This window comes from Cyanistes caeruleus, chromosome 6 (assembly GCF_971803275.1).
Source record: "Cyanistes caeruleus chromosome 6, bCyaCae1.hap1.1, whole genome shotgun sequence".
In the NCBI taxonomy this organism is placed as follows: Eukaryota; Metazoa; Chordata; class Aves; order Passeriformes; family Paridae; genus Cyanistes; species Cyanistes caeruleus.
Genome location: NC_141706.1, coordinates 3,343,049 through 3,369,940, shown reverse-complemented (window position 1 = coordinate 3,369,940; position 26,892 = coordinate 3,343,049). Strand labels below are relative to the sequence as shown.

General features: G+C 40.2%; 2 protein-coding genes across 7 annotated transcripts in view; one reads left to right on the top strand and one right to left on the bottom strand.

Annotated features, from left to right (window-relative positions):
• Positions 1 to 25,123, top strand: part of DNAJC24 (DnaJ heat shock protein family (Hsp40) member C24) — a 35,040-nt gene extending 9,917 nt beyond the window's left edge. For 2 of the 4 annotated variants that reach the window (XM_086895668.1, XM_086895667.1), the window contains exons 3-5: positions 13,070 to 13,208; positions 22,257 to 22,325; positions 23,145 to 25,123. In XM_086895668.1, coding sequence (XP_086751794.1) covers positions 13,070 to 13,208; positions 22,257 to 22,325; positions 23,145 to 23,269 — 333 coding nt within the window. In that variant the 3' untranslated portion in view covers positions 23,270 to 25,123. The remainder of the gene's footprint in view (positions 1 to 13,069; positions 13,209 to 22,256; positions 22,326 to 23,144) is intronic. The other 2 variants (XM_086895669.1, XM_086895670.1) reach the window with 1 other exon arrangement.
• Positions 24,304 to 26,892, bottom strand: part of IMMP1L (inner mitochondrial membrane peptidase subunit 1) — a 30,910-nt gene continuing 28,321 nt past the window's right edge. For all 3 annotated transcript variants that reach the window (XM_023928460.2, XM_023928462.2, XM_086895666.1), the window contains one exon: positions 24,304 to 24,468. In XM_023928460.2, the coding sequence (XP_023784228.1) occupies positions 24,400 to 24,468 (69 nt within the window). In that variant the 3' untranslated portion in view covers positions 24,304 to 24,399. The remainder of the gene's footprint in view (positions 24,469 to 26,892) is intronic.

Below are 26,892 nucleotides of genomic sequence, written 5' to 3'. Positions count from 1 at the left end.
TCAGCAGCTCTTAGGAAGTTGTGGGTATCAAAGTACTTGACTTTGCCTGCAGAAGGGTTTTCCTCTTGCAAGTCCCAGTGCCAGCTGAAGGCTCCTGCCCCAAACTGCCTGTCCCTGCCCTTCTGCCAGATGTTACTGAGCCAGGAAAGAGCATCCTGTGGGTTTTCCTTCAAGCACTACTGTTCATGTCAGCTGGAAAGGTTCCTCCCTGTTCTTTCAGTAGTTTAAGCTACCCTGCTTGGTTTGGTTTTCTGGAGAAGCAATTTTTGTTTGTTTGTTTGTTTGGGTTTTTTCCTGTAATAGAATAGAGGACTCAGGAGTCTGCTTTCACATGAAAGTAGCATTTGCCTAAACTGTTTTTCTAACCTTTTGTTTGTCTGGAATTATTATATGTCTAGGGCCACAATAATCTATGCCTTAAAAACAGAACATTGCTCAGTGTGACATTATTAGTGTAAATTGTGAGCATAGGAGGCAGAAATTTAGAAAAAAAATTAAAATTCCCTTTCTATTTTTACCTTTATACTACTGTAAATTTAAGTGGGTTTTTTTCCCCCTTCATTCCTTTGCTAGCTTTTGATGGATTTTCTGTTGTTTTTTCTTCTTCTGCTGTATAGTGTAGTTTTCAAAGGGCGTTTTGAAGTACCTCCTGAGGCTCTTGGGTCACTCTTCATAGGAAAGCAAGGAACCAAGAAAAGGCAAGAAAATGAGAGTGTGTTTCTAAAAATGTACTTGTTGGTAACCATAGCTTCTGTTTTTTTCTCCTCATTTTCATACCTTCATTAGTCAAAGAATTGTTTTCTTCTGTTTATACAACAACACTTTATATTCTTTTCCATCAATAGAAACTGAAACATTTACACTTGATTTTTCAGCAGGGCTCTAAAGTGGTGGATTAGTGGAGTGTTGCCTTGGACAAAGAGGGGAGCCACTGTTACCACTTAAAACCAGTAAAGAGTGTGCAAATTCAAAGTAGCAGGGTGATGCTATAGTACCATGATAAAAGCAATAGCATTTTAAGTATGTTTAAGCAAGATACCTTTAAAAAAAAGAAACCCAACGTGGAAATTAATGAATTTATGACAGTGTCATTTAGTCTGTGGGGTTTTTAAATTGCACTTTGAGGACTCAAGTAATTTTCAAGAATTTGCTGCCCTGGATTGATAGTCCCATCCTATGTTTTTTATTGTGCAGCTGTCAGTGAACACCCATTTTGTGTTCTGCATACCTGTTGCACATTCCTGTGTAAATTTAATCCTAACTTTTTCTTTTTTTTTTTTAAATTCTGGCTGAATTTAAAAGAAAGCAGTTTGTCTGTGGGTGTTTTCTTTCAAAATTATCCACAGGGTAATGTATAACTAAAAGGAAAATGCACTTTTCCTCCTAATTCCTGTCTGAAGGATGTTTTGCTGCTAATACTTGAGTCACAAGTACTTCCATAGTGTTATCTGAAATATTTCTCTTCTGGTGGATTTTATTTGTCTCAGGCAAAGATAAAAATGTGCTGTGCTGGATGTTGGGTATTGCAGTGGTTATTTCTGGCCAGAAGGTTATGGCAAAGATAAATAATGTGTATAAAACATGCAAGCAGTGGAACATTGTGTGGAAAGACTGATACTTGCACAACAGTTTTGGTCATGGCAGATTATGAGGAGAAAGGGGTAAAACTGGCACAATTTTCACCAGCTAATTGATCAATGAGCAATGTTAGAAAAAAAGTCGTAGAATGGATAAATTTTAAGAGAAGAGAAGGAGAATGAAATGGTCATCTTTTATTTTGTCCACAAATTAGGAGCATTTCCCATGAGAAAGAATCATCTTGGAGATGGGCACTGCAGGCTGTAATTAGTGTCAAGGCTGATAACAAGATCAGGTAGGGCAAGGCTAAAGTTGTTAAAAAGCTTAAAAGGTTGTTTGTGTTTGGGGGAAGAAAAGGAGAAGAGATGGATTGTAGTGATGAATCAAGTAGATAAATTCCTTGCTCTTTTGTCCAGCTGTCTTTGGACAGACATCCTTTGGGGAAGTTTAAATCTCTGTATGAAAAGAGTGAATGTCATAAGGAACTCCTCACTTTCTGTTTCTCCTCTTTGCAAGTGGGAGAAGCAGGCTCCTTGCATGTTCTCTGCTAACTTCTGCCAATTCACTGAGCATGTTGAAAAGACTGACTGTGGACTAGGAAGGCGAGTTTAAGACCTGGCATCATCCTTTTCACAGAAGTGAACAAGTTGCACGTTTTGCAGCATCAGTGAAAAAAGCACCTTCAAAGTAATCTTGTTTTGTGCTGTTTTAAGAGCACTCCTCTCTATTTTTTTCTTCCTTTTTTATTTCTTTTTTTTTCATTTCCTTTGCAAACACTTGTCACACAGAGCTTTTCAGTACTGAATTGTGCTACTTCAGAGGGGACAGCTTACAAAACACACACGAGTGTGGACCTGGTGAACACCCTCACTTCTCACTGCGAATCTCCTGAAACGCACATGGTGCATCCTTGGCGTTCCTACATCCATCTTTCCCATCCCAGTATCCAAGAAAGGATGAGATCCCAGCAGTTCTCTTTAGGAAGACTGTAGGGGATGAAATGTGAAGCAAATATTTGGGAAGAACACTAAACTTTGTGTCTCGCTGTGGTCCCGTTGCTGGTGTAGTGCAGAGGAACAATGCCACGCTCTGCTGTGTCCTGCTAAGCATTAGGTGGCAGTAGCGTGTTGTATTTGGCAGCTGCTTTGTCGTTGGGTTTTTATCTTTGGTATCTTCGCTGCAGTTTCAGAAATGGAGAAAACACGTATTTTATTTTTATAAAATGCTGATTTATGTTTGCTTTGGCTGTGGGAGTGTAAGGGCAGCTGTTTGGAGTCCCGTGTGCATAGGTGGGATTATTGTGCTGTAGTGTGTGTGCACTGTCCATGACTTATTTTCTGCTCTGTGGTACCTAACAGTGATAGCATTAACCACACATATCCTGATGATAAATACGCTGTTAATGGCCAAGTGAGTTTAGTTCTGCAGCCCTTACTTTTTCATAAGCTGTTAAAATATATATATATATCATATATATAGAGATAGATAGATATAGATATCTCTGTAGTATAGCCTGTTAGATTAAGTAGGTTTGGGGCTTTTTTTTTCTTGCTTTTAGTCTTTATTCTTGGATAGAAAACAATCTTAGGCTCGAGAGAAAGTTGCTAGGAACATAATTAACCTTTCAGCACAGTGGTGTTATTGTCATTCCAGGTCTTGGACAAATGCAGTTACCTTGTGACTCTTTTGGGAGGGTGCTTTTTCCCTTCATCCTTGTTTCTCCCAGAAAAAGGATTTCAAGGGTTTCAGAACTGCGTTGCATTGTAGTAATTGGGCAGGATGATCAATTAATGGAAGAAGAGCAAGAAAGTGTTGACAGAACATGCTACCTAATTAGTACCTGATGGACCATGTAGGCCACAGAGCCCAGACTGTGATGTTGCCTCAGGGTGGCAACTATACAAGACCTTTATATGCAAAATAGGCTTTTGGAAAAGCCAGGGAAGGAAGTCTTCACTGCTGAAATATTTCACTTTCCACTGCAGCCTTGGGGGCAACTTAATACTTCACAGAAGGAGCACATATCAAAATTATCAACCCTGTGTTTTATACACATCTTGCTCTGAAGTCATGTAGCCTTTGGTTTGCTCAGGTATTTTTTAATGGAAAAGCTGATCTACAAATAGGTGTTTTTTTCTTTTTTTTTTAAAATAAAACTGTATAGTAAGAGAGAAATACTAGGGCAGTAAGATTTCCTGATGGCTCCTGTGATAAAATGGCAAGCAAAAGGATTCTAAGTGAAGAGCAGCCAGCACCACAGTGCTTGAGGGTTCCACCCCAACTGGTGTTTGATTACACAGAAGTGCTCAAGAGTTTTTCAGGTGAAACTTAAGTCATTCTGAATTGAAAAGCACTTTGAGTCTAGGAGGGTAGGATGCCAGAATTATTTAGTTACTGGTAATTAATGGATTTTTTTTGATTCATTTGTATAAATATATTGGCAATTAATTCACATTCTTCATTCAAAAGTTCTTCCTGCAGTGACAGAAGTTTAATGTTTACATGGTTGAATTAAAGATTTTTTTAAAACTAACTCATTTTCTCCTGCAGTTTAAACTTCTTTGTTTTACTAAGATAAACATCTTCCTGTTTCAGAATACCATTATTGTGTAAATAATCTCTCTTTTATTTGTGTATAAAATAGTGTATTTTTTTTTACCCTGCCCTAATTTTATAAGTTCAGCTGGTGAAGTTGGAAAATGGCTTCTTACTGTGACCTTTCAGTGAGTGCCACAGGGTGGGGGCCAAGTGCATATTTGTCACTTTTTTCCTTGATTGTCACAGGTGGCTAAAACGTGCTTTTCTTAAATTTTATTAGCCAAAAGTTCAAATTCCAGTTTAATAAAACGGGTAATTTGGCCTGTGTTCTGATTTAAAAGCCATTCCAGAATGGATTGTGCAAGATAAACAGTTGGGCCCTAGAGCACAGCAGCCTGTGTGTGTATCCTGCCCACAAGCAGAGCAAATGCTCATTTGGAGGAGTTGTGCTTGGGTGCTCAGCCATGGCTGACACATGCATGGCAAAGGTAATACCAGATCTGGGTGTTCATTCTGTTACAGGCTGATGGGGATTTGCAGCTGAAAGTGTTCAGGATGACGATGGAGGTAAAAATTAGCCAAAGTGATAACTTTAAATGTAATTACAGAGCTCTCGGAGTGTTGTAATTGCATTATATGGTTCCTTTTCTGTGTCCAGCAGGGAGACTGCTCAGCTTTACATTTTGGTGCTTTATCAGCTGATCTGGAACTTTAAAGACATGCTGCATAATTTGAAAATATTGCTACAAGCCCTGTAATGACAGTTCAGAACTGGAAATGTGCAGTTTTGCCAGGGTGTGGGGTGATAAGGAGAACCCACTCTCCTACACTGTGTTAAGCTTAGCTGACAGTGTTTCAAATGCAGAAGTTTAATATCTTGGATAGCTTTAAACATAAATTTATTGAGCCCTGAGACCAATAGAAGCAGAATTACTTGTTCATGATGGCTGGGGCCTGGATCAGCCATGCTTTGAACTGTCTGAGGGCAGAGATTTCAGGGTGGGTACGCTGCATAAAAACCCAAAGTCAGTCTGAACTTCGCAGTGGAGGCAGGGTTTTCCCACAAGCTCTCACACTGATCTCTCCTGCTCACAGTCTGCAGCAAGAGACCCTCTGATAAGCACTACTGGATCAAAACAACAAAACTATCTCCAAATGTAATTTCAGAAAGAGGCAAAATGCTGCACTTAATTGTCCAGACTTGATGCCAAAGCTATGTGAAGACTGAACACAGTCTTTTTGTGGAGAGAGAGAAAAAAACTGAATACAAAGAGAGTGTCAGCCTACCATAATATTTTGATTTTTGAAATTATTTTAAATAATTGTTGATTTCTGAGATATTTATAGATGTGGCTTAAATATTGTGGTCATATGGCCAGATTGAGAGATTTTGTTTTAGGCATTGTAATAGCTTTCTTACAAAAAATGTGTCCTCATGGTCTGTAAATAACAAGAGAAATAGATGCAATTATATGACCCAATCCAGCCCTTGTTTAGCAGTTAATTTCTCCAGTTTTCTATGAGCATTTGTTCCGACCTACACAGATTTGGTTGTTGGTTTAAATCTAGCCAAGACTGGTGGTGTCTTAATTGCTACCACAGAGCAACCATTTGGCCTGTGTGAGATGAATGTTGTCAAGGTACCTTCTGCAAGGCGGACATTCATCCACTGGGAATGTATCAAGAAAGTTTTCATTAATTGGTCCCTTTGTTGGCATTTGTGGCAGAGCAGCCAAAAACTGAGTATGAACAGACACTATGTCAGGGGGTGAGATTTATTGGCAATTCTCAGTAAAAACTGGTATTTACTACATGTATTGTAAGCAAGGGCAAAGGAGTTTCCTCCTAAGAGCAGCCTGGCATTAAATTTACTGAGGTTTTTGTTTTTTTGAGGCAGGGAAATGTAGCAGGAATTCATACTCAGTCAGAAGTTAAATAGGAAATAGCCAGTTAATATTTTTCTTCATCATGTTGACTGTCTTGCAGTTTCTTTTTAATGTGAAGTGAAGTGTTATGATGGGCTCTGTAACGTACAGACGGATTTGCATGGCCCTATGGATGTGTCAGATGAGAACACTTGACAGTTTTTGTCCTGACTTCATTTGCTTAACCTGTAGATAATGACAATTACAGTTGTTAATGTATACACGTAGAATAAAGCATGACAAATGTTTTTCAACATAGCTCCCGATTTCGATATTTTATATTCACATTAATTTCTGCATTTTGATCTGGTTGCTTTATTAAAAGGATGCACTTCATTGTATTGCAAGGGACATACTGGTAATGATTTGTGCATTTTGTCTAAGTGCAGCATGACTGTTTAATTTTCTACAGAGTAAGGCTGTTTGCATGAGGCTTTCTGTTCTGCTTGCTTAAGCCCATTTTAACTTTTTTTTTCTTTATGACATAATGTGCCATAAATAAAATAATAGTTTGGACTTACTACTGTGAGGGAGAGTTCTGATTCTGAATTTTGAATATATTGCCTGTTTGATATTAAGCTTTGATAAAGGAATAAATAGATTGAACCCCCTAATACTGATAATATGATTCAAAATTGCTTGGTATTAATCTGTGCAGTTCCCATAAGGAGTCAAAGTTTCATCCTCTTGAATTCCCAGCCATGAGTCTGTTCATGTGATTGGAAGATTTTGGGTTTCTCTCTTCATCCAGCTGATTTCAATGTTTCCCCTGTCCTCATTCTCTGCTCCGAGCAGCAGTGTCCAGCTCGCTCCTGCCAGGACAGGGCTGGCAGTGCTGTGTCCTGCTCCCATCCCACACTATCCCCTGCTTTTCCAGGGCCTCTTCCACTTGTGCCATGTTAGTCCATCCAACCCTTTCGTGGCTTGGATCTCTTCTGTTTGCAGTTTTAATTCAAAAATGTACCTGCACCAGATACGAAATGTTCTCTTTGTCAAGTTTGGATTGAATTTCTCTTCCCTGACCCTTATTGAGTGTCTTTCATTGCTGCTTATTTTTTAATATAAATACTCATCTTTGTACACATTCCACAAGGTGTTGTAGTGTAGCTTGTGAAAATTGTTTTTTTTAAAACAGGTAATTCATAGTTGGGTGGAAATCATACTTCTCCTTGCACTCCATGGATAAAATAATGCCTATAAAAATACTGTAGCTGCTATTATATGCCTAACATGGAGAAAGGGATAAGGATGCTGAGATGCTGAGTTAATTTGAGATGTTAATATTCTATCACTTGCTCTTTAATTTAAAGGTCAGGTTTAGTCATTAGATTTAAGTTCTTTCAAACTTAAAAATACTTTGTGCATCTGAGTAATCCCCTGGTAAAATCCTACTACTCAATTTACTCAGGGCACATCTCCAGCTTTAAATATATCCCTTATTCAAATATAGACACACATCCCTATGGAAATAAAGCAGGAATTCAAGACTTGTCTAAACTTGTCAGTTCAATTTAGCAAGGTGATTCCATGAGACTGCAGGTGATTTCAGAGTTAAAAATCTTTAATAAATCAGGTAGTTTAGAAATTTCCTGTGCTGTGTTGATTTACTCACTACTTAATGGTTAGTTTGACTCATGATAGTAAGTCCAGAATAATTTAACTTGAATTTTTCAGCTCTGATGGTTTCATCAGTGTTCCATGCCTGTCATTACTTTCAAATTTTAGAACCTTAACAGTGGTTTCTCTTATGGGGAAAAAAAAAATTTAACAGTGCATAATAAAAAATTTAAAATCTGAAAATATTTTTCCAAATTAATCATCTCAGAAGTGACGATCAAGAATTCAATGCAGCTGCATTTAATTCATCCTTTTTATATTACTTTTTATTTTCTGCTGAAGATTTCTGCAAAAGCTTGACAGCTTTGGGGGAAATGTTGGGACGTAGGGAAGACAAATTTGTAGAAGATAGAGAGCACTCCTTAGTTTGATCCAGGAAAAAAAATTAGAACTGATTTCTTTTTTAAGTTTCCTCAGTCAGAAAAAAACAAGTTTACATTTTAAGTGACTTACTTAAAAGCTATGTAGTTTCAGCAGGGAGGAGTTTTTTACAGTTATCTGTGAAAACACACAGTAGTAGATCAAATAATTTTTTCATAAGTGAAATGAAAAATTGGAAGCAGTAGTTGTTTTCCTAGAAAATGAAACCTCTTTGAGGTATGGAATTAGGGATGTGGTACATCTTTTGTTTTTGGAGTGAATACCCTTCATACACAAGGCAAAATAGCCATAGTAATTGTATTAATTACTAAATGAAAAGGGATAAATTCCAAAATTTTTAAACCTTTTCTAAATAATCAGCCTTTTCAATCTGGAAAATTTCAATTCAGGTGGAAAAGCAGCTGTGAGTAGAAGTTTGACCATATTAAGTGGTTTAGTTGTCTTATATTCCATAGTTTAGGAGGAGATTACAAATACAGTGTAAAATTCAGGTCTGTAATGTTTCACCCCTCCCACTGAGCTGTATTCAGCTGATTCTCACTGGGTGCTGTAAATGTCTTTTGAAAAATTAATTCATGAGCCCCAGTAAGAAATGTACATTACATTGATTTAACTAGAGGGTGTCTGCTTGCTAATTTGAATTTGATTAAACTCAGTCACCCTGTTACATTTATTGCCCAAAGTTCAGGAGCTGGTGGCAGGGTGGGGAGGACCTCGGCGTGGCATCTGCGGTGTTGGAGTTGCTCAGCCAGCTCTCATGGCTCCTCATCCTGTGGTGTGAGAGCTCTTGAGGTCTGCTGATGTGTTACTGAGATGTACTACCAGTTGTTGACTAAATTGTCACGTGAACTACCAGGGATTAAAGTCCAGGGATTGATTCTGCAGTTCTTTAAATGTGCAGAAGGGTCCAAACTTCACGGAGTGTAAAGTAGGCAGAAATGCAGAGAGTAGCAGTTGAATGTGCTGCAGCATGTTCCAAATTCTTATACAAACCTAATTGTGTGCTACACTGTACAAATAAGAATATCATAAATAAAATAGATGTTGGAACTCGAGGCATTTTCGTAGTCTACACTGGCAGCAACATTAACACCTTCTTTTTTGAGACAGAAAAGGTCTTTTTATGTGTTTATTCTTTATTCTGTAGCAGATATCAAAGGCAGCAGATCAGCATAACGAAATACAAATAATTTACCTAAAAAAATTCCATGAAAAATTTATAACTTTTTAAATATTTGAAAAAAGACTGAGAACTGCAAACTGAACCTGTATCTGTGTTTCAGAGTATGTTTGCTGGGTGATACCTTGTTTCTTACAGTACCCAACCTGCTGAAAAGTACATTCTGATGTATATGAAGAATATGAAGAGTAACACAGTAGAATGCAGTTGTTTTATCAAGATATGATAATGATATTGTAATTGAAAAGGGCACAAGGTTATGTTTGTGTTAGCCAGCTTTTCCTGTTGTCCTGCAGTGCCAAACATTTCACCAAGTCTCCAACAGATATTGCTTAAAGTGTGTTTTTCATATGAGCTTTGAACTTCAAGGGTTGTGCTTTTCCAAAATTCTTTTAGCAATTTCAAAATCTAAAGGAAATGAGACCTTTAGGAAATTGTTTTTGAATTAAATTTTAGACCAAGAACCAAAATCCTCAAGAAATACTAGGACAATGTGACATTTAATATAAACATCAGGAGAGAGAGCCAGGAATATGGCATGTACGTTATCAGATGAACTAACACATTTCCAAAATGGATTGGTTTATTTTTTAGCATTCAGATTAACTGAAAGGCATCATATGTTGCAAAGTGATACAAATCCCAGACAGGGAGTCAGCAAGTTACTGCTAGTACAGCTGAAAAAAGGCAAATCAGGTTGGGCAGGTATCACCAACCTTCATCATTTTCCTTTCGCTCAGCTGGACTTGGGAAAGGATTGTTTACTATTTTTATAAAAGCCTAGAAAATAGTAACACATTAGTGAAAGTTTTGAACACCATTATCAAAATGAGTGCTCAGCAAAACGTTATTTTTATGAAGTATTGCTGCCTCAAAGCGCTGCACACACGCAGCTGAAAGAATTGAATGTATCCAGTAACGGGGCTGAGAAGAGTGCTCAGGTAGGGGATGAATGACATGAACATCACCTGCACAGCTCCTGCTGAGTGATATTGCAGGAGACGTGGGGGCTGTGGCAGTGTGAGTAAACCCTTAGCAGTGGGTGCAGGAGGCAGAGATGAGCAGCGGTTCAGCTGGAGCCGAAGGAGGGAGGTCGAGTAGAAAACAGGGCCTGTCTGTTTGCATTACGGGGCCTGGGCAGGCTGCAGCTGAGATTAACCCAGAAATAAGGCTGAATGGGAAAGAGGAGGAGATCACAAACGTCCCTCATATTTCACCTCCTGCAAAACAAAACCACAGCCCTGCCTCTGCTTCTTCAGGCAGCTCCTCTGAAGGTTACACTGGAGAGGGAGCAGGATCTGACACAAGAATCAAGGAGTGAGGGGAGGTCCCAAAAAAGAGTGTGGTTGATTTATGTCTGAGGTATTGACAGAGGCCTTTAGAGTGCTCCCTCTGATCTTTGGTACTTTTGTAAAGTGTCCTCTGTGTCTGAGTGGCTGAACAGTGTCTAAAACAACTGGAGAGAGGACACCTCGTTTGCTGTCTTGGAGAGGGAAGAGAAGGATCAAGAGTGGATTTTTACTACAGACAAATTCCTGGATTTTGATTAACAAGCTAGAGAGCAGGAAAATAAGTCAGTAAGAGCATAACAATAAGTACATAAATCCTTGAAGTACTTGTATGAATTATGTACTTGAGATGAAATGGGGTCACTGGAATAAAAGAAGAATAAGAGGAGTATTAGAGTAAAAGAGCTGATGTTTAAGGATTTTTCTCAGTGTAGATGTAGTTTGCTAAAGGCATTAGGTGATAATAGATGGGAAAGGCCAAATGAGGAAGGAGCAAAGAGGTTCAGAAGGCATGGAGACCAAAATGGAGAGAAATAGATAAATATAGATATATCGATATAGATGTGTGTTTTAATGAGTAGATCCCCTACAATGGAGTTGATACAAGTTAGATGAAATTGTAGTCTTTCTAACATAAAAATTACGTAAGCTGCAGATACTAAATTTTCCAGATCTATAGGAAAGGAGTTAAGGTCTATGTGATAAACCTGAAAAATAATTAATTTTCTGCATTATTCAAGAAATGAACAGAGTAGTGTTTTCTGCATTGATTATTATTTTTCCACAGTACTTTTGGTGTTGTGTGGTTTCCAGTATTTTGCTGTCTCCTTCCAGTATAGTTCAGGATCATTTTTCAGACAAGGTTTTGGTGCAGCAAAGTGTGACCAGTTTCGTGGGTGTGTTCTCTCAACATTCTTGGCAGGAGAGAAGCCGGTAAGCTTAGCTCTGCTTTGGGTTGGTCTGTAATATTTCTGTGTATTTCTAAGAAACGGATGTGAGAAGGCGTGGTCTTCGTGGCCAAGTATCTGGCAGATATTAGTGCAATGACTAAAATTCATTTGGTTTTGTTTGCACCTCAGAATTTTGTCATCTTCAGCTGAGGAGGTAGAAAAGGGATAGATCTTTATGAATCACAACTGTTCTTCAGCTGTATTTTCAGCAAGTTGTAAGACAGTGCTCAGTCTTGAGCGCAGAGGAAACTTCCAAGTGGAACAAAAACAGGCTTTTGCATCCAGACCTTGTATGTGAGGTTGGAGGTACATCCACTTGTATATGGAAAAACACCTGTGAAAAAACCTGACTCAAAGCATTTCAGTCACCCATCCCTGCTGTTGTTGTGCAGGGGGTTTGTGTGGGTAACACCCATCAGTGCCAATGACAGGTACATTGAGCAAAATAGACTCCAGGAGTTCTCCTTTACATTTGGGATTTTATCAACTACACATTACTAGCATTCTTCTCTTTCCAAAATGGATTATAAGCTGAAACAGAGAGATTCATGTAATCAGAAATCTGCTTCAACACTTACAGGACAAGTGTTTCAGTGCCCCAGCTGATGTTGGTATAAAGAGCAGTTAAAGCTGCAGAGTAAGGGAAAACTTGGTCTGTGGCACAGTTATCAGCTGCTAGGCCTGATTATATTGCAACTTTCTCAAATGCTGTTTCCTGTTGCTCCATCACGGTTACTGAGCAATTTAAAATATCAGAAAAAAGAAATTACTGGAGATTGACTAAAGCTACAGGAAGTTGGAGCTTTGAGGGTTCCTTTTCAGTGGACATTGGAACCACTCAAGTCAGAGTGGTCTGCTCAGAGCAAATGAGAAAGAAAACGTGTTACCATTTTAATTATTATTGCCTGTTTAGCATGGGATTTCTTGAATAACCATGTCCTTGAATAAACATTTCTTAACTAAAATGACACGATTTTGTAGCCAGTGATCCATGACTTTAAGTATTTGGAAGGGCTATTGATTCACTGAACTGGAAGAAATTAAAGACGTTGAGGCATATTTTCAAAAGTAGAATTACATGTAGTATAAATTATATTTGATCATGTATATTTTATTTACCATTTAAATCAGAAAAAATGCTAGTCACATGTAATACAGCATTCAATTTATCTGTAGTAGCTTTAACTAAACACTGGTGGTTGTGTTGAAATCAGCTCTGTGTAGTATCATGAGAGCTGCCAGCACCTCCTCTTGTTCCAGTGTCGTGGTCCCCTGCATGTACCTATTTCTGTTTGTGGTAGTCACTCTCTAGGTAAATTGTCCATAAGGCCAGTGATTCCATCAGCAAATTATCCAGAAAATGCCGTCAGTGCGCATGGTGACACTTGTGCCACTGGTAGTTCTGCTGCCATTCCAGTGGGATAATTAAATTGGCAGGTTCCTCTCGTGCCCAGCGTCGTCATCTCCCTTCCTTTGGCTCCTCAGCTTAGACCTTCTCCTTCTCTCTGTCCTCCTAACTGAGTATCAAATGCATTATTGATTGCTCCTCTCCCACCCTCCTCACTTTCACTCCCCCAACCCTTTTTTTTTTATGTTGTTTTTGATTGGCAGTATCATCCCGACAAACAGGAGGCAGATGTGCCAGCAGGAGAAGCGGAGGAGCGCGTGCAGCGGTTCATCGAAATTGATCAAGCGTGGAAAATTCTAGGGAACGAGGAGACAAAAAAAGAGTATGACCTGCAGCGGCGTGGTAGGTTCCTGCCAAGGAGTGCTGGAGTGGCAGCAGCTCTTTAAAAAAGCAGGGGCTGGGAGTGGTAGTTAGATGGTATTTTAAAATGCTTGTTTAGTGCTGAACCGAATGTTTCTTTCGCTCTTGTCCTACTTTCAAACGTGGCTCCATTATTTATAGCTTGTGCTACTCATACATTAGCTGCTGAAAACACAGAATTACTTCCAACAGAACGTTAGGGGGCATTATTCCTGGTAGTTTGAATTATTATGGAATTTATACTTATTGCAGACCTTAGCCCTTTTTATTTTATGAAGGTAGCTTCGTTAATTGTTCTTAATTTTAAGTTTCATGCTCCGTTTTGTTGCAGTCTTTTAGATGGAAGTGTTAATCCATCTGCACCTTTGGGTATGGATTTATAACCAGAATCATTAGGACCCATTCTTTTCCATTGTGGGTGTTGGGTAGCGCTCATAATTCATCTATAACCTAAACTAGCCTTTCTAAAGCAGGTTTGTAAATAGTATTTCAATATAACATATTAACTAGGCAGCTCTAGCACGCATTCCTTTTTATAGCTCTCAGAAAATAGCTTCTTAAAACAGTGACAGGCTGTTGTGAGAAAGAAAGGGGGGAAATGTAGGTCAGGTCTGTCACACATGGGCTACCATTACATGAAGTGATAGGCTGTCTTTCTGCTCTGGCCTCAGGATAGGAGTCCCTCAGCCTTCCATTAGAACCTTCAATAAATGTATATCCACCCTACATGTTAATGGGGGGAGTCAATAATAGTGGCTTGCCCGTGGGGAAAACACTCGGTCGCACTCTGCAGCAACACACTGGGGCCCGGCATTGACGTGGAGCCACCACCAGTGCGGAATGTGCTGATAAAAGCCCACTGTCTGTGCAGCTTGTTATTGAATTCCCTGCCATTGTACGTTGGCACACCATCAGACCTTGCTCCCTCGTGCTGATTTTTAACTCCCCTGCCGCCGCCGGTGCCACAAGTTGGAGAGACAAAGGCGTAGTGGCTGTGGCACACAGGCATCGCTGCGGGATAAAGAGGGTGATGGAGAGCTGGAGATACACAGGGTGAATTCTCCAGTTAAATAACCTTGTGTTTCAGACTTTGGGAGGAGAGGGGGAGGGGTGAAAACAGAGTTGTTGAATAAATATTTTAGAAGAATGGAAAAGATTGGGTCTTGTTCTATTTGTAATGTAAACAGTATTAAGATCAGACTTAAATAAATTTTTCACTCCAAAGTTATTTTTTAAATGCCTGAAGGTGATGTCAGAACAGGAATTTCTGCTGCCCAGCACTCTTATGCTGTTGTACTTTCACCATTGTAATATTGGTTGTGCCTTCTCTTCTCATAAATCCTATGTGCAGAGGAAAAAGGAAATACTTTAGAGGTTAAGTTGGAAACCTTCTTGGTATTTGGTGAGTTTTACCTAAAGTTTAATTTCAGACTATGAAGTTCTATTTTTCCTGGATCAGTTTAATCCACTGGAGCAGAAAGCTACATCAAGATTTCGTTTTCTCTTGGGATTTAAGGACATTGCTGTAAATTAGTTTTGGTCATAAATTGAAGATTATCTCTATTTTCTGAGATTCTTTTGCATCCAGATGAGTTCTTCGAAAAGCCATCTCAAGATTCTGTATAAAAGACTCGTTAAACAGAGAAATCAGATTGTACCTGCATTTAGGCAGGTGTTTGGTAGTGGGATGTGATGGGACATTCTGTTTTAGCACAGAGGGTGCCATTCCCAGGGCCCCCCGTGTTTCAGACTGAGCCACACCTAACACACATGTGCAATGCTTGCTACATTCTTTCCAGCATGTTCCCTGGCAGCAAAATGATGGGGAAATAAATTCTAGTTCTTTGAATGCCTGTCAAGCTGCTTCTGAAGTCATGATTCTAGACAAATTCGTAGACACTGCCATAAAAGCTCAGAGAAACAAAGGGATTGAGACAGCAGCTAAGGGGAATAGTGATGAGAGAGAGAATACAGCAAGTTAGGAAGATGCAAAGGAAGGCCAGGAAGCAGGATCTGAAGGATGCCAGCGTGTGTGTGGGGCTGCCCATCAGCAGGAAGCCCTTTGCATTGCACTCATTTCCCCATTTCACAGATTGTTTATTTCTGTGTACCTTCTTGTCTTACACTAACTAAATCTTAATTACTTGGCTCAGAAATTCAGTAGCCAGAGAAGGTCCAAGGAGATGAAATTCTGTGGGGCTCTATGGTTTTAATTTTCTGTTTGAATTGCTGAGAATAACAAGTGAATGTGCTTTTATATCTTAATACTGCTTTTCTCTTAAGGTTTCCCAATAATCTCCTAATTTTTTTTTTGTGCCTTCAGGCCATAGCATTAAAGGGGAAGGGACAAACCACAGACTATTTATTAGGATAAATACTTATCCAACATTTTCTGATCTGGAAATCTTATAAGAACTGCCTTTTTGTATGTTTTCTGATTTTTTTTTTCCAATTCATTGTTTTGTCATAAAAGAATACCTTTTTATGATGGTGAATATTTTGCTTACAGTCCCTGTGAAAAATCTGGGGGATGGGAACAAAAAAATCTACATAACAATTTACTTGTAGAGAATGGACTTTGGTTTTTTTGTCAATAGATTTTCTTCTTAGATTTTTCCATTCTTTGTTTGATATCTCATTTAAAAAAGATGAATATGCAATTAAAATCAAGCTTGACTCTGATAATTACCAAAAGTTTTCAGTGTGGATGAAACCTGTTTCACATTTTTCATGTTAGAAATCATCTGAACCCTGAAAGTTCATGCTGTGTCACAGCTGGAAAGAAGAAAAACTTCTCACAGAATCAGAGAATCTCACAGGCTGGAAGAGCTTTTCACAGCCATCCAGATCAATCTCCTACCTAAAGCCAGTCCTTATAGTCATTTGCTCAGCCCTTTTCCAGCCTAGCTTTAATGTCTCCAAGGATGGAGATTCTCTATCCTTGCTGCTCTGGGCAGCATTTCCGGTGTTTGAACACCCTCATGGTAGAAAAACAGACCAAACAAATGAAAACCAAACCCCAAACCAACCAAAACATGTTTTGCTTCTCTCAAGTCTTATATAAGGACTTAACTTGTGCCTTTCACATCTCTTCCTTCCTGTGTGCACCTCTGAGAAGTCTCTCACTCTTTGATGTCCCTGCCAGCCCATCTCTATATCCTATCCAGGGCCCTTTGTAGCAGCCCTGCAACATTTCTGCATTTTTGTTGATGTATACAAGGGAGCTGTAGCTAAACAATCACATCCCCAAGGTAATAATATGAATTCATTTCATGTCTTAATTATTGATGGATTTTATGTTGTAACTACTAATGTTTGATTAGCAGAAAGGTCACAAAATTATATCAATGAATTAGTGCCTTAGATTAATATTTGGTGATGAATGTAGTAAATAATTCAAAGCTAGTAATGGAATCAACACTAAAATACCAGTTGCTTTGTATATGATTTTGGGTGGCAGATTTAAGAATCATGGGTTTGGTTTTTTTTCTATGTATGGCTCTAGTGAGGGTCAATCAAGGATTGTCCATTTCCACATGAGGATGGACACAGATGTCCATAACTCACAGAATCACCAAATGGTTTGGGTTGGAAAATACCTTAAAGACCAGTCTATTCCAGCCCCTCCACCATGGGCAGGGACACCTTCTACAGGACCAGGTTTCTCAGAGCCCTGTCCAGCCTGGCCTTGGGCACCCACAGCTTCTCTGGGTAGCCTGGGCCTCACCACCCTCAGAGACAAATATTTTTTTCCCACTATCTAATGAAACTCTGCAACCTTTGAGTTTGAATCCATTCTTTCTTGTCCTGTCACTACGTGCCCAGGTAAAAACTCCTTCTCCATCTTTCCTGTAGCCTCCAAGGGTTCATAGGGTGGGGGAAGGAGTTTTCACATCTTGGCACATACCTCCTTTGGATTTTCAGTTTTTAAATTAACACTTCTAGAAGAATGTTGTAGATAAAATTTTCATACAGGAGTAACATTCCAGCATATTTTCTGTTTTCTTCTTGTGTTAGTTCTTAGGCATGAGGAATTCCAGGCTCTTAACTGGAATTGCTTGTGCCTCTGAGAATGGCTCTGGTTCCATCCTCTCTGTTCCTTTCCATCAGGCAGTGAGGCACAACATAAAAAATTGTACTTAGCCTAAAACAGCTCATTTTGTAATATCTGCTCACTAATACAAGCTTTGCTGACAATATCTGGTTTTGCAGTGTGCCAGGTTATGCTCTGTACGTGACAGGAGTGTATATTCCTTCTCCAGCCATGGATTTATGGCTGGAGCCCCTCAGCTGGAGCACAAGCCTTTGAACTCTTGGATTTAAAATCTCATCTGCAACAAGTGGGGCGGGATTGTTTCGGTATTTTTATAAAAAACATATCTCTTTGTTATGAAAATTCTTAACACATGACTTTGTTAAAATTTCAAATTAAGTGGGATTGTTTTAAATTAACTGAAAAGACTTAAATTTAAGTAATAATTCCAAAACTGAAAAGCCTATTAGAAAAAATTAATTTGTGAAAACTTGTGGTGATTTTTATGCAGAATAGATACTGTGAATGGTATTTGACTGACAGTACATATCTTGAAGTTTAATTGTGTTTGGTTTGGAAAAAAAAAAAATCAATCCTAAGTATGTATGCCTGATAAAGAGCTAGAAAAATCTTTCAAGTATTATGACTATTTTTACTATAACCATAAACTGTTAAAAGGGTTGAATTCCCATTTACTGCTTGCAATTCTTTCCCTAAAACTCAGCCTTAAATACCCAAGAAATATTTATTGTATCTCCAAGTGAAACTTAAATACCTTTTCTCTTTTACAATTTCTGAATGACCCAGCAAGGGCTCTAGTAAAGCTTTACTGAACCAAGCTGCTAATAGTTATTTAATGTTGTTCTGTAGCCTGAAAGAATCTCAGTTGATTTTTCCTTTTAATCTCTTTGAATTGCAGGCTCATAAACCTCTCTGATGAGCCTGCCAGTGTTTTCTTAGATCTTGCAGTTGAGACAATGGAGCTGCAGAATCCTTTCACCTCTTGTTGTCAGACAAATCCAATAGATGGCAAAGCCAGGCAGGCTGTGCTGCTGGGGGAATTAAAATTCGTTTCACGAGGTCCTCGCGTTTCCCCCTGTATGTTCAGGGTGTGTTTCAGAAATGACAGCTCTGTACACAGAGTTTTACAGACATCACGTGCAAAGCCACCACGGAACTCAGCACTGGTAAATTCCCACCCTCTTTCAGCCAGGGAGTGAAAATGGGACACCAGTTTACTTCAGACAAACACCAGCAAGGAGCCGTGGTTTTAATAGCAATGATGCAGATGAAATGAGGAATTTTTCAGATTAAGAAAGCTGAATCACCGTGAGAGCCATTAGGTTGCAAATTCACAGTGGGTCGTGCCTCTGTTTTTAAGTAAGAGATTACCTCTGTTTCTGTCTCAAGGTGTGTTAGGCTGGGTAATGCATTCAGTAAGAGACCTAGAAAATAAAAAGCTTTGTTCAACTCTGGAAAATGTTCCTCCTGCTTGAACCAGACAGGCAAATAAATGCAGTGTGCAAAACTGCCTGAGCTGTTACTGGATTATGTGTGAAGTCAAGAGTACTAATAAAAAACCCAGTATTTTTTGGTAGATTTCAGACTTCACAGAATATGCTGAGTTGGAAGGGACTTGGAAGGATCACTGATGGCCTTGCACAGGACACCCCAAGCATCACACCCTGTGCCTGAGAGCATTGTCCAAACACTCCTTGAGCTCTGTTGGCCTTGGTGCAGTGAGCACTTCCCTGAGGAGCCTGTTCAGTGCCCAGCCACCCTCTGGGTGAAGAACCTTTTCTTGATATCCAGCCTGAGCCTCCCAACTCAGCTTCAGGCCATTTCCTTGAGTCCTGTCCCTGGCCAAGAGAGTGAAGAGATCAGTACCTGCCCCTCCTCTTCCCATCGTGAGGATGTTGAAGACCACAATGAGGTCTCCCCTCAGTCTCCTCTCCAGGCTGAGCAAACCAAGTGCCCTCAGCCGCTCCTCACACGGCTTCCCCTCAAGGCCCTTCACCTTCCTCGTGGCCTCCTTTGGATGTTCTCTGATGGCCTAATGTCTTTTTTATATTGAGGGGCTCAAAACTGCCTCAGGACTTGAGGTGAGGCCACCCCAGCTCAGAGCAGAGCAGGACAATCCCACCCTTACCTGGCGATGCTGTGCCTGATCCTTCAGGATCTGAGCATCAGATCGGGAATAACAATCTCTTTTCAGCCTGGGAATTGTGAGAAGGATTCATTTTGCCTGTTGGTTGGGTTTGGTTTTTTTTATTATTATTTTCAAAATTACAATTGCAGGGATGAATTAGAAAAGCTTTGTAGAAATTCTGTTCCCTGGGTTTCGTATTATACCATGTTTGGAATAGAAGAGCAGACTTTTCCTCAGCTGCTTCTTCATTAGGCTTTACTGGTTGGACTCCATGATCCTAAAGGTGTTTTCCAACATAAATGATGCTGTGGTTCTATGAAACACAGTTAAAATATGGTAACCTCGTGAATTTGCATTGTACCAGTTCTCTTCAGGTGGCTCATGGCCCATCTTCCCTTTTTGTACTTTCTAGCAGCGAGGCATGACCCACCACCAACCCTATAAAAGTTGTTCTGAGAGAAATCCTGCTTCATTAATTCCAAATAGGAAACTCTGGAAGTTTTCTAACTCAACTTTTTTGTTAACTGTAGATGCAAATCTTTTCATTCTATAACCTGAGATCCTTTCCCTTCGGTAAAATTATGTATTTTTCTTCCCAGTATTAAAAATAAACATGTGAAATAGGGAGCATTTGCCATTTTCATTCTATTCGCACTGTACTGTCTTATTTGATCACAGTGGTGAGCCAGATAAGTAACTTGATTTTGAGCTCTGTTTTTTTAATGTTTTTTTTCCTCAGAGAAAAGAAGGATTCTCCTTCAAGCAAGGCCTGCTGGAGGGAAGGCCTCTTGCTGCTTTTGTGGGTGTCTTCAGGGCATTCACCATTCCAGTCCTCATGGTTTGTAGCTTGTACCAAGCAAAAGTCCCTCTAACATTGGTGTTATTTGGGATGAGCTGAGGCCATCTGATCCTTTATTGTATTTTGACACCTCACTAATGTGAATCACTTAACTGATGTTCTGATCAGGTGCAGGGAAAATGCTGTTACTCCATATAACTGCTGTGTTTTCCCATTTCCTTTCATCATTATGCTCCTGCTGATTTTTTCCCTTTCTTTTGAGAGTAGTAAAGCACTGGGTCTGAGCAGGTTAATTTTCTTTTGGTTCTGACCTTTTCCTTACCAAATAGGTGTTCAGCAAAGGTAACATCAAAGAGGCTGTACTGATCCTGTCATTATTTCCTGTGTGTCCCACTTAATTGCTTTCATTAGAGCTAATTTAGATGAGGCTCATTCCCAGGCATATATAATGTACATTTCAGTTGAAAATAGAACAGCGAGTTGCAGAAGAAAGACTGGGATTTCATACTTGGTGCTTGGGATGTGGTGATAAAGGAGGGAATTCTCCATGACCTGATCAGGTGAAGGTTGGAGAGGGGCAGTTTTTCTGGGCTGCTACTGGAAAGGGGGCTGCAAAGTCCCTCAGTTCTACTCATCAGGCCAGAGCAAAGAAGTTACATGGAAGTTACAAGCTGCACATAAGAAGCTGGGAACCACTCAGAATATAGGGATCACAATATAGGCAATCTCTTGGGAATTAAAACAGCATAATCTGGGCCTCTGACTTTTCCAGCAAGTGCTCAAAACTTCTGGAATAAGACATTATTTCACTGCCAGCTTTTCAAAGAAAGCTGTAGAACACCCTCTATGCTCTCAAAAGCTACTAAACTATAAACAGGGTTAAAAATTCACCACTCCAACAGGAGGAACACCTCAAGAACAACCTCATTTAAACTGTACATAGACACTGAGCTCCTGAGTCTTGCCAAACCCAAGGCATCTCTCTATGTCCTGTAGTGCAGCTTTTGGGCATTTCTTGTTCTTCAAAATACAGCATTTGGAGAGCTGGAGCTTTCAGGGCTCAGGCAGCAGCCGGGAGGTTTTGTGTCATTAAGTTCTAAGGGGTTTATGTCTTCTTTTCACTTCTTAGATATTACTTTTTATGGCTTCACTTGTAACTTTGATGACAAGCTCTCACATTATTAAGCTGAAGAAGTTGGTATGAACTGTGTGCATCAAATATGCGTTGCTGATAAATGGCAAAACTGCCGATTTGTAGTGCACACTTTGCATTTGATGCAGTCAGTTGTGCTGTACACTTTCCATTTCATGCTGTACTCAACATTGGAAGAGTCTGGGGGATCGAATGGCAGCAGATCTCTCAGGCCAGAACTTGATTTTTTCTCTGTGCTCAGAGACTCTACCATAAAAGAGAACTTGGACTGGTCTTCCCCTATGAGTGTTTTGCATTTCTTTCTTTGCAGGACTCTCAGTGGTGTTCTCACATACAATATTCCCTTGGTGCATATTGGAAAGTTTTTATTTGGCTTCTCCTTTCTAAGGAGGAACAGGGTGCCTGAGAGATACTGAGATACTGAGAAGTCTCCTTTTGTGGAGATATTTAAAATCTGCCCAGACATGGCCCATCCTGATCAGCTTGCTCCAACCTACTCCTGCAGGAAGCTTTGATAGGTGATCTTGAGAGGTCCCTTTGGACCTCAGCTCACGAATCTGTGGAAAGTACAGGTTAGCAGACCTTCACCATTTCAGCTCGTGGAGTTGGAGTTACAGCCAGGTTTTGAAAGGCTTCTACATCAAAACAGAAGTTTGCCCCTAATTTCCTAGAAGTGGGATGTGCAGAAGTGCTGGTTTCAGGGTCTTAATTCAGTAATACATTGTCACCATTTATTTCTCCTGGCTCCAGCTTATGCAGATAAATGGAAACTAAAATTCTAGAGAACTTCATTTTGAACTGATACAGTGGTATAAGTAGGGACCAGATTGACTGCTAGGTATATAAAACTATAATTTATCAGAAAAGACTGAACATCTGTCATGTTTGTTTTATAGAAGATAACCTGACAAAAGAAGGGCCACTTCATGCACAGATTTATCTTGAGGAGATGTCCTGGAATGAAGGTATGAGTGCCTTGCTGCTGGTTCCTAATGCTTTTCATTGTCCCTGTTCATTTTTTTCTGCATCTAGCACCATTGTTGTCTTACTTGAAGTGCTGTATTTCCTGGGACAAAACTGTTTTGCTCTCTGAGGTTACTTGGATTAGACTTTACCCTTCTGTTACATTTGTTTTCCATTCCATCTACATCACTTCTCCCCACCCTCATTTGCAGTACCACTTTTCACCCAGCTCTTTTCTCATATAGTTGAGAGCTCATAGATTTTTCCCCTATCTCTTGTGCATCTTCTTCCTCTTCCCATGATGGTAGAATGCCTGTGTTTCTTTTTTCATCTACCACAGTTATTCCCTCCTGTCTATTGCTCTGCCTTTTCTTGTTTAATTGCTTTTGGAATAAATGGCTGATTTTTTAATTTTTTTTTTTTTAAGTTCTGGGTGGGGAAACCCCTACTTTCCTCTCTTTTGTTTTGGTTCTTGGTTTAGCAGCCTGTTTTGGAAGCATCCTTGATCTGTCACACATGACTAACACCACTTAGCTTTTTCCTTTAGTATCATCCATTTCACAGATGTGCACCTTGTTATTACTGGATTGTTTTTTTTTAAGACACTCCACTGGCTGTGGTTGTTTAGTGTAAGAATACCTCAGTCACTAAAACATTTTGAGATTATTTTTTGAGCTGTAAATGGTAGCACAGATACTGATATTTGCAATCTAGCAGTGGGAGGTTATTTGTTACTAAGAGCAGCTTTGTGAAGAAAATTCCACATAAATTCTTGCTTCTTCTCCAGCAGTAAAGGCGTTTTTGTTTTCTTTTTTTGGCAGATGAACAACTCTACACTCTCTCCTGTCGATGTGGTGGGAATTACAGTGTCTTCAAGAGTGAAACCAAAGAAGTGTCTTTGGTTTGTTGCGACACATGTTCACTTGTTATTGAGATCCTGCAGTGATTGTTTCAATGAAGCACATTGAGTGTTACAAACTTTTCAAAAGACTGGGCAAACAAGGGACAGCATCTGCTGAAGAAATGTATGTTAAAGAAAAGAGGGGGCACTACAAGAATAAGTTCATTCAGGCTTAAAAATGACAAGTGCCCGTTCGCTTACACAGCTCTGCAGACATGAGGCTTGGATTTTCCTTCTGCAGCTGAAGAGCTCATTATTAAACACCTCCAACCCAGAGCAGAGTTCTGTACAACTGGAATGTGTCTCCTGATCTAAATGTTTCTTCCCCAGCAAACAACAGAGTAGCTTCTTTCCGTTTCAGTCTGAAGCAGCTCTACCTTGGGCCCTTGCTCTTATGTTAAATCCTTTTAACAGCTCAGATGACAAAATTCAATCAGGAGGGACAGATGTGAGAATGCTTTGAAGATAATGAAGAGCAAGGTTCAGCAGTGGGAAACAGGAACATTTTCTCTTTATAAGCTAAATAATACTTAAGTTCATGTAACCCTCTCAAGGACTGGAGCCCAGAAGGAGGAGGCAGAGGCTGGCAGCTGGGTGTCCCAGTGCTGAGGAGCAGGGCTGCTGGCTGTGCCCTGCCCTGTGACAGTGACATCACCTGGGCAGCCTGGAACAGGAGCACGTGTTGAGCTGAGGCTCTCCATCGTCAGAACAAATGGAGTCATCATTCCTGAGAGGAAAGCTAAGGAGGAAGCTGTGCTCTGACCCCACTGGGCAGCACTCCTGGGAGTGACCAGCAGGTCTGGAACCCCACTGATGCTGTGCCCAGTGCCAGCCCCAGCACCACCTGCTGATGCAGGGGCTGGCTCTGGCTGTGTGACAGCACAGTAAGTGCACTGTGCCTTTTCCATCCTCACTCAGTGCTGACCTTGGCTTGGAACAAAACCCCAGAACTTCCCATAAATCCAAGCACTCGCTGTGGCTCGCCAGAGGAAGCAGAGCAAGGGGCAGATCGTTTTTGTTGGTGACACAAGTGGATCATTCCCACTCTGAAGTTAGGTGTAATCTCAGAAAGAGACATCTTTGTCAAGTAATATTTGTGTTTATTCTAAACAAAAATAATTCCGTTCATTTTAGTAGAAAATACTATGAAAACTGTCAATAGTAACTTAAGTCTTTTAATCATCAAGAAATCTGTGGCCATTGGGGCTTGCACGTAGAAATCCAAAGTCATTCAGAGGCCATATCTGTAAAATAAAGCAGAGTTAATGAGATTTTAATCACAATTCAAAATTCAGTATTTTCACTTGTAATCGTTTCACAAACAGCAAAATTTTTTCTCTCCTTGGTAAAGAACTTTGCTCATTGATGTGTTTCTGTTACTGGGAGTAATAAATACTGTGTATTACAGGGAACTGTTCCATAGTGTGAACTTGATCATTTATACAGGGCATGATTCGCTATGGAGAGAGAGCCTCACAAATTCCATTGCTTTTTTCATCCTTGGAAATAAATATGATGCTAAAGAGTGCCTTTCCAATTCAGTGTTTTCTAGCTTGTAGAGCTCTTCATGACTTTAAAGACAAGGTTTGTGTTTTTTGGTCCATCTAGGAGGAAAGAAGTACCACACACATGGACCTCCCCGTGGTGAGGTGTACATTTGTATTTTCAGGATGGGCCTCTGAACTGCAAATAGCAAACCTTGGAGAAAAAAAGATCTTTTAGCTACAGGTAAATTTATACAAAAAGGAATGAAGGGGTGGAGTGCCTGCCACCATCTGGGCTCTGGACTGAGGGGCTCCTCTTTGGAGAAGGGGACAGTAATTTACAAAAGAGCACAACTCATCACCAAGTACAGGTGTCAGACAATGATGCTAACCAATAAACAAATCTCTCCAGAAATTAACTGTATGGCTGTTCATGTACTGAATGCTCTCAGGAGTACTTTGCTCTGCACAGTCATTAACCACATGTAGGATGGTCTGGGATGCAAAAAAAAAAAGTAATAGGAAAGCAAGCACATTGATTTACTCATTGTCTTTTGTCTCCTTTGAATGTCTGTCTCTTGGCAAGATGTTCTTTCAAAGATGGCACAAGGGCCTCAGCAGGAAGAAGGGAAAGATGATGCTGAGGAATCAATGCCCTCTAATCCCATAAAAATTTCACAGCCCCTGCCCAAGATGAAGCGGCCTAGACAGAGAAAGGTGGAGCACAACCTTGTTTCCAAGGCATCTGTCAGTATTTTGTTTATCTCATTTTATCCATAGAATTTGGTCCTAAGGCATAAGAACAGCAACCTAACAGCAACTCTGAGTTCATGGAGCAGCCACAGCACAGAAGGAGCCTTTGCTGCTTTCTGTGTGGTGTGAAAGAGTAATTGTCTCATTTAAAAGAGGAAGCAAAGGTTGGGTTATTTCTACCCCTAGGATTTGTCCCCAGCACAGAAGGCCATGTCAGAAGAGGATGAGGCAGCTGAGGACAGGCATGGCAGGAGGCAGCAGCAGCTCCCTCCTGGCTGGGGCTGTGCACAGCTCCGTGCCCCAGCTGTCGGGGGCCCTCAGGAAGGCAGAAGGATGAGTCGTGCTCAGGACCTCAAGTTCTGTGCACCAGAAAAAGGCTCTTGTGCAAGATCTTAGAAAATCCTTGTGCAGTTGGGGAGGAGCACGAGGAACAGCTGCTGATACACAGAACCACAGAGGTGATGTCTCTGTGCTGATCAGCTGGTGAGCTATTTTAAGTTCCACAGAAAAATACAGATACAGTCCAACAACAGAAGGGTATTTGTGATCTTGGTTAGCAGCAAAGCTGCAGAATTCGAGGCTGTCCAGAGGGCCTGTGCTGGCTGTAGGCTGGGTGTCAAGTCTTTGTTTGGCCTTCAAGGCAAACAGAAGTAAAAGGAAAGAAAAATATCCCATATAACAAATCCAAGCTGATCTCAGTAAAGGCCTGGAGAAGGAAGTTTTTTTGTCTGTTCAGTCCAGCACAAATCTCATTTCAGGCAACTCAAATCACACCTATTGCAACTTGATTCTTTCAGTGAAAGTAACCAAATTAGCTTTAAATGTTGCTTTGACAGTGTGGCTTGAAATTTGTCACGGTGATCTTAGTGGTAGAATTAGAATTAAAATGATGTTTTATCTAGTCTGCATGCAGGGAGAACCTGAGAAACAATACTGGAGTTGGAAAGAGATGGAAACCCCTCCTCTGTGAAACAAAGACATGCCACTCTGTCGTAATTCCTGAGTCCTTTAAAGTTCTGACAGAAGTTGACTGTGACTTGCTCATTCAGACTGGCTCTTCCAATTAGCAGCTCCTTGCCCTCTTTGCTTTGGCCTACATAGATAGATTTGATCTGATGGACGGGGCACAAATGGGGCTAACTAGCTCTTTTGAAGATACACCACATGTCTAGCTCTGACATGGAGCCTAAATCCAGGGAATGCACAGGATATCCTACCCAGGACAGGATGAAGCATGAGTGGGATTCCCAGTGCTTTTATTGAATTTGCAGCTGCTTTGATTTCAGCAGCCCTTTATGGAATCACTTTGTGTTTGGAGGGCATATGGTGGCAGGGAGGAAAAGGAGCAGACAGAGTCACCTGTTGATATTTCTGTAAGGGTTAAAAAGTGGTGCACCAACACTGACTGAGAACCTTTGGTCTAAACTTGAG